Source organism: Notothenia coriiceps, unplaced genomic scaffold (genome assembly GCF_000735185.1).
Source record: "Notothenia coriiceps isolate Sejong01 unplaced genomic scaffold, NC01 NC01_scaffold00001630, whole genome shotgun sequence".
Taxonomy (NCBI): domain Eukaryota; kingdom Metazoa; phylum Chordata; class Actinopteri; order Perciformes; family Nototheniidae; genus Notothenia; species Notothenia coriiceps.
In genome coordinates, this window is record NW_011334331.1 from 183,343 (window position 1) to 191,102 (window position 7,760).

The 7,760-nt window shown below is 38.7% G+C and overlaps 1 protein-coding gene across 1 annotated transcript in view; it reads left to right on the plus strand.

Moving 5' to 3' along the window:
• Nucleotides 1-7,419, plus strand: part of fra10ac1 (FRA10A associated CGG repeat 1) — a 19,575-nt gene extending 12,156 nt beyond the window's left edge. Inside the window, exons 9-12 of the mRNA XM_010791559.1 lie at nucleotides 4,690-4,803; nucleotides 5,683-5,725; nucleotides 6,239-6,378; nucleotides 6,581-7,419. Coding sequence (XP_010789861.1) covers nucleotides 4,690-4,803; nucleotides 5,683-5,725; nucleotides 6,239-6,378; nucleotides 6,581-6,837 — 554 coding nt within the window. The 3' untranslated portion in view covers nucleotides 6,838-7,419. The remainder of the gene's footprint in view (nucleotides 1-4,689; nucleotides 4,804-5,682; nucleotides 5,726-6,238; nucleotides 6,379-6,580) is intronic.
• Nucleotides 7,420-7,760: the final 341 nt, after the last annotated feature.

Here is a 7,760-nt window from a genome sequence, read left to right on the forward strand (position 1 = left end):
GATTACAAATATTGTTTACATATAATAAAAAGAGCAAAGGCCCCAAAATAGAGCCCTGTGGAACTCCCTTCTCCAAGGTGACAGGGTCAGAGACAGTGCTACCCAACCTGACGCATTGAGTACGGTCGGTTAGATAACTCTGAAACCAGCAAATGGCATTATGACCGAAACGAGACACCAACATAACATTAGACATAATGTGGTGATCTCCAGTATCAAATGCTTTGGCTAGGTCAAAAAATTAGGTAACGCTGTCGATGACAAAGAGGGCTAACCTCTGTTCTAATGACCACAGCGTGATATGGGCCTAAGGAAGGTGCAGTTTTAGAGGTTGAAATTGTTTTTTTCTTCAAACAGTGAAGGAGAAAGAGAAGGGAAAGATTATGTCCTGGAATCAAGCACATGAGAGCAGGATCAAATGTTATCCTCCCCCAGGAGGCCTAACGTTTCCAGACATCTTGAAAAATGAGATCTACTCTTTGTCTGGTCCAGAAACATTTATGGCTCTGAAAAATGTATGATGAATAGTTGTGTATAAGGGAAAGAGAATTAAGTATTTAAGCTATAAAGGACACCTATAAACCAAATCGTAAAGAAGCCCTGTGGAGCTTTTTTGTCAACTAACAAAAGTTTCATATTGTTTTTAACTTAATTGCATCTTATTTTCTTGAGGTCTAGCAACATCACATGATTTCTTCCGCATAGAACATTTTTAAAGCTAATAAACAAGTGACCTCCTTTTAAAAAACACTTTTAGTTTAATCATCAAAGCCCATGCTATTTCTTTGTCATGTTTTGCAAATCAGAACGCAAGGTTACTATCTTCCAAAAAAAGGTCAATCTGTAAGGTATATTTTGTATAACCAAAATTGTAATGAGTTAAACGTATTGGAGCAGATGTACATGTTGGGTGGAAGGTATGCAGACTCTTTTTTCTTAGTCATGTTTTCCTGTGTTGTCCCTTCTGAGCAGTAGTCATGCTTTCAGGAGGGGGCCAAAGGTAATAGAGGCCATGCTTATTTTTGGTGGGCCTCCTGTCAAAGTAAATTGACTATGTTCTTGGCTTATGTACGTTTCCTGTCTTAAAAATTTTTTTTTACACGCATGCCACCACACACTCACAACAGGAATCAGGTTTGACTCATCTGTGTCACATTTACCTTTGTGAGTCAACCCTAAGCCTCCACTGTGACATTGAAATGATTGGCCTGCAGATAAATGCAATTCCATTATCTGTTTGATTTTCACCTGCTAACAAATGGTTGGGTTTGCATATTGTAATCAGTTTACCCTAGTATCCCGTTTAAAATCAAATACAATTGATGGATAATTTAAAGTGATATAGTCCAGGATGCTTTAAAAGATTTGATTTAGCATGGCTTGGGTTTCAATATAGTCAAGATTTGTATTTAAGGAGGAGGTTCTGTTGTGCCAGACTAAATAAATCGGCCTTGGAAAAGTAACTGTTAGCAGTGATGGCTAATTACACCTCAGCCCGCAAAGCTTTCAGATGATAGACTGCCAGTGCTTCTGTTTTTATTGCTTTAATGTGTGTATCTGTGAGCTAGTATACGGTTTAATAAATATCAGTATTTCTTAGTGTACTACAGAGGGAGACGGGTGTATTGCAGGGCTTTGCAAACATATAGTATGAAACATAATCTGAGCAGTATGTCATGCTCTCGGTCTGCTTAGTTAACAGGATTCAGTGGAGTAAATACAAGTTGCAAAATAGAGAGTGTTGAGCTTTAGGTCAGCAGTCTGAAGTGCTTTTTAATGGAAAAAACAGACATAAAAAAGGCTAGATATGATCCAGAGTCAGAGTTGGGACAGTGTTGTTGGAAAAATAAATATTTTGGAGACCAGTTGCTTTCCCCATATTGGAAGATATGCCTGTCTGGGGTCAGTGAGTGTGGATTGTTCAGTTTTTTTCTACACCTACGACCTTGTGGGGGGTGGTGAGCACTGTTGACTGCAAAACCGCACTGCTATCAAAAGCTTAATAACTATTTCACATGGTGTGGGCGTTTGGGCCAAACCAAACAAAGTATAGCATAGCACATAACTCTTAACATGAACTACTGTTTGTGTTACTTTTTTAGCATAGCATAGCTTTAGTTTGACATTGTGTGAAGTATGGCTATTTTCTTTCTTGTTTAGATTTGAATGACATAATAGATACTGATACTTTTGTCTGTATGCTATCCATAAAGCTGCAACTAGCCGGTTAGCTTAGCCTACATAAACACTGGACATTTGGGGAAACGGCTAGCCTGGCCATGTATAAAGGTAACAAAATCCACCTATCAGCACCTCACTCATTCACTAAATTCATTATATTTCATTTTTATTAAACTGTGTTTTAATATATCTAAGTACTTAGCCTTAAAAGGAGATGATGACAAGTCTGGATTGAATGTGTGTGTCACACTAATAAGTATTTTTGTACAAAATATTGTAAGCCGGTATTACTTTTAAAAGAGAAGCACTGTGGTTTTCCTCAGCTCAAGTCTGAAAGTGGTATTTATATTCTTATCTAAGGCACAGTAGCAATACAAAAAGCGTCATGAATGTCAAACAAGTCATTTAAAAATATTTAATTTATGTTAGAAAAAAATATATGCATAGGCTGAAGTGTGTACAATCTACTTGGCATGTGTTGTCCTGGCTTGGTCATAATACCCCATATAATTAAAACTTAAAAGCCCTGTTTCATAATATAGATGTACTGTATTGATCAACAGTGAATACAAAGTGAGAGATAGTACTAGCTTAGGTCACTTCCCCATTGACTTCAGTATGTTAATCATGCAGCCATCTGGTGGAATTAGCGTGCATTGACGTAGGAGGATGGTAGTTTCCTTTCTTAAAGAGTTTACTCAGCCAGTTTGTTGCCAGCTCTTTTCATTGAGCATGTGAGTATCACCTGAAGTGAGAGGATTCCCAATAACAACAAATAGGCATCTAACGGGCTAATGCCTATCACGTAGTGCAGTGACGATCTATGTGGTACTATTTTCTGCCCTCTGAGTAGGGCACCAGTAAAAGTGGAGTCATTTGCCTTCATGTGGGAAAAGTGGGGCCAGGGGGCTGAATACTATCAGAAAAAAAAGTGAATAGTTTCCTCACCTTGGTTATATTCAGTTTTCAACATTTATTTCGACAAAGAAGCTGCCTAGAAACACATTTCTTATTGAGTCCACTCTGTCAGGGTTTTGGTTTTAGTAGCTTGAGGGTCCACATTCACACTCTCCACCCCGCAACCTTCAAATGTATCACATTCTTTTATATTCGACATTGAGCTGCTTCTATGCAGCAGCCAGGGGATTTACATGCTTACGGAGAGACTGGCTGTCATGCCTTTGTGATTTACGTCACTGATGATGGTGAAGACGGGATTCCATCAGGTGTCCGAGCACCAGTAATTGCTCATGGCGTCACACTGGCCCAGAGTAGAAAACAATGGCCTTCTCCCAAGTCACACCCACTAAACACCAAGGATTTAAAAAAGGGATTTCCCTGGCATTTGCAGTTTCTATTCACTTATGACGTTTTAGGTTATTTAAAAAATAGCTTAAATACGTACATGTAGAAGCTTCCTAAGAATGACGTGTTGTTCAGAGATTTAATGGTCCAAAAGTGTTAATTGTTTAATGCAGTTGGTCCCACTATAGTTAGAGAATTAACAACTGTGAAACCTAGACAAAATATTACATTTTTGGGGGCTTACGCCATTTACTGTAGAATCATTCAGATAATAAACCAGAGTTTCAAAGTTTAGGGACTATGGGGTGTCAAAGCAATACAATTAAATGTTTCTGGCTTGCAAAGATAAGCATGTTGTGTCTTTAGGTCCAGAACAATAAATAAAAATACAGCTCAATATTCCTACTTATCTATCATCTCAATAGTTTATTTTTGTATAACCAAATCCAATGTTATGGCATCCCAAATAAACAAAGTCAACTTCCCAGGACTTGAGCCAGGAGTGCCTTTTTGTTCTGACGTCATAGGGCTCTAATCTGACACAGCATGCCTCACTTCACCTGGATGTTAGTGTGTCGAGTTTAGGCAGATGAGTTAAGGCGTAATTTCACCTCAGAGCAGGGAGAATTTCTTACCCCTTTGCCAAGAATGGACTGCTCTGACGCACTCGCTCCCTCTGTTACAATGTCAGGGAAACCCTAAGACCAGATCAATGCCACCTTAGGCTCCTCCAGGGATAATAGACAGGCTGTGCGGAGGCTGGAGGGAGGCCTGAGGGGATAAGGTGAGGCACAGACATGGAGATGAGAAGGAGCAGTGGGATAAGAAGGACGGAGTGGGGTGAAGGAGAGCAGCGGGGTTTGGAGGTTGCCTGACAGAATGTTAAGCCTTTGGAGATTTATAGCCTGCATTTCTCTATCCTAAAATAAAACATTTGCCTTTTTTGCTTTACCGAGATTTTTCTGTCTTTCTTTCTCTCACATGGTAATTCTTGACACACAATACTTTAGTCGCAGGGTTCTGTGGCTTTAAAAAAAAAAGTTAAACCTCTTACAAATTGGTTATCAAAAAACAGGAAATGTATTCTCATGTCTTACATTGCTGTAGATACTAGATAGATGGCCAAAAAGCACATGAATGTAAATATAATTGAATTATTTGTATGTATTCATACAGATCATAATATGCTCTGTTTTCTTCCAGGTCAGTTCCAGTGTGGAAACAAACGCTGCGAGAAAGAGGAAGGTCTTAAAAGCTGGGAGGTGAATTTTGCCTATGTGGAACACGGCGAGAAGAAAAATGCATTGGTCAAACTGAGTAAGCTAAAACACACATAATGTTTTAATTTCCCCTCTTCATTCTTTCTTAAGGAGTGTGTGTGCTTGCAGTTTTGAATGTGTGTGTTTGCGGGTTTATGTGTGCGTGTCTGCCTCTGTGTGGCTGCCTGGTGGGGGTTTCCATCCTAAGACGCAGCTCATAATAATCCTCCTTCAGGTATCATATTGCAGAAAATCCTGTTAGAATAATTACCGTAATTCAGAGAAAGACCCTTTGAACTCAGTCAAGCAGGAAATGACAGGCTTTTTAACAAGCTAGTGCAACAGGTCAAATCCAGACACCTTTCTCCTCATGAACACAATTTATTTTCCAATTTGTTATAATTCAAATCTTTTGACGGTCCCAATTGTTTTGTGTTTGATGAAACAGAATCTTGTGAATTTATTAAGGAACTACTTATAATTGTAGGGATTTTGGTGCACTGTGTTAATAAATATTAAATAATGAATGCATTTCTCAAAACACCTAGCATTACGATGCCAAAATAACATAAAATATAAAAAATAAAAAAAACAGGAGTTCAACAGGGATCTGTCCTTGGTCCTCTTAAGTTTATATATAAATAATTGACCAGATGTACATGATGGAAGAAGCATCCACCTTTATGCAGACAATACTGTTATAATGTATTTTGTAGAACCATTTCCTCAATGTACACATACTACTAGATTTGAAAGTATAACTTGTGTCTAATACTTATAATGACATCTTGATTATGTAACCTTATAACGAAGGAATACTAGTGTAAGAAATGCAATACTTAGACTCACAGCTCCTTTTCAAATTGCTGTTATAATAATGAAATGACATTAAAAGCAATGAAAACCTTTATAATGCCATGTTTTTTTAATATTCTAGGACTATGCCCTGAATGCTCTTTCAAACTCAACTACCACCACAAGTGAGTACCTTCGGGATATTTTTACATTAAAAAAAATTAGATCTTTTTGTTCGCGATGAGTGATTTTAGAGATTGTGGAGAGTGTGCACTTGCCTGATAGAAGTAGGGGAGGTCACCAAGGACAATCAGCACACATGATTTTGAAGCATGCCAGGGTTGAGGATTAAAACTATGATTGATGTCTGTTAAATGACCTTATGAGCCAGAGAGAATGATTATACATAAAATATTTTATATATGTAGCTTTGAGGTTGATTATAGATGGAAATCCGTACAAAGATGACCGTGATCCGGGAAAGTCTGTCATGAATTATTTCAGGCCAAGGCTTTTTACATTAAGTTAGGATTTTTAAAGTTGCTCTGAGTGTTCCAGTAGACTTCTTAACAAAATGCATGAAAAGCCTTCATCTGTTTGAAGTGCTAGAGAAGATTCATTCAAGCATATTACTAATACTCGGATAATTGGCTTCTTTATATTGGGAATAAGAGTTTGTTTCGTAATTCTGTGCGTAGGAGGAAAGAGGTGAAAGCGAAGCCCAAAAGGGTATTGGAGGAGAACCAGGAACAACCACAGAAAAAGAAGCAGAAGAAGAAGAAGAAGAAGAAGAGGTCGTCTTCACAATCCAAGAAGCAGAAACACAAGAGACACAGAGGTAAGACTCCTCTTTGCCAGCCAGATAAATGGTCCCATTAAAAAGGCAGTAATCTCATCAGATGGGAGCAGCCTGTGGGAGCAGCCCTGTTTATGTTTTTTCCCAGAAATGATATCATTTTTCTCTAGTGCTTGACATTATTACTTTGTAACGACTCCCTTTTGAGTCTAACCCATCTTATTATATAACTCTTTTTCTACAGACTGTTCAGCCTCCTCCAGCAGCTCAGAGGAGACGCAGTACTCGGACAAAGGTAGCCTTCATAACTCTTACGCTCACACACCTCTCCAAATACCTCCCCCCCCCTTTTTTAAAAACACACACATTGGACATTTTCTGATATACTCCCCCAGGTATCTAGGTCGAGGGAGGTCTGCCATTTCTCAACTGTCTTTCTCCCTATTCCTCTCAACTTTTTTGCCTTCTTCCTTTTCCTTGTCATTTTGCCCTTCACTGTGAGCAGCAGGAAATGAAGTATGTCTTTGCCCCCGTGTCCCTATTCTGTTTATTCCAGAACCTGGAAGGATTGATGGGTGGGCAGTGGCGTGTTTGTTTCATTCTTTCATAGGCGTTCTCTACATATGTTGATATAACCGCTGATGAAGTTTGAACCATTTTACAACATCATGTCATTTGTGTTTGGCAGTCCCCAATGTTTTTTTTGCATGCAGCTGTTTCTGAACCGTTTTAAAATACATATTCATAAATAATATTAGTTCTATACTATTTTTAAAACTCCAGCCATTCTTAATAGAAAATGCTCACTTTAGTCTAAACACGGTTTCATCTCCTGCTTCTTGCCACACTCAAAGGGAGGCATGCACTGATGGGATTTACTTGTTAAAGAAAGGTTTCAATATAGTGTTTCATTGGATAAATCACTGCTGGAGTTTAGTTTCTTCAAGGTAATGACAGACATGCAAAGCTTATTTCGAGAAACTCAAAGAAAATTTGAGTACATCGGATTTTTCTTTTGGCTCAAACGTCCACTTGTTTTTAAGTATGAACTGGTTAGATTTAGGTTGTCAAGGCCAGTGCCCATTTATTCATAATTAATATGCTAATAATTGTTGGGGAAATATTTTCCAAGGCCCATAACTTTGACCCAGTTTATCAGTTCATACTGTCCTGACTGAGCACACGCACCTGTAAGCTTGGCTGCTGTGCTCTCAGTGTTTCGTCTCCCTGTTCCTGCCTGTTGGCGTCAGCTGATAGGCGTTCTGATTCTATCTTGTTATGCAGCATGTTGATTATTCTCTCTGAACTAAATACATGGGTCTGGGGTAGAGTTCTTCAGAATTGACGTGGCAACTCTCCCGTGAAGTCAGAACCTCTGACTCTTTGACATGTCTTGTGAATTCTCCGGCCGAAGCTCCAAATAA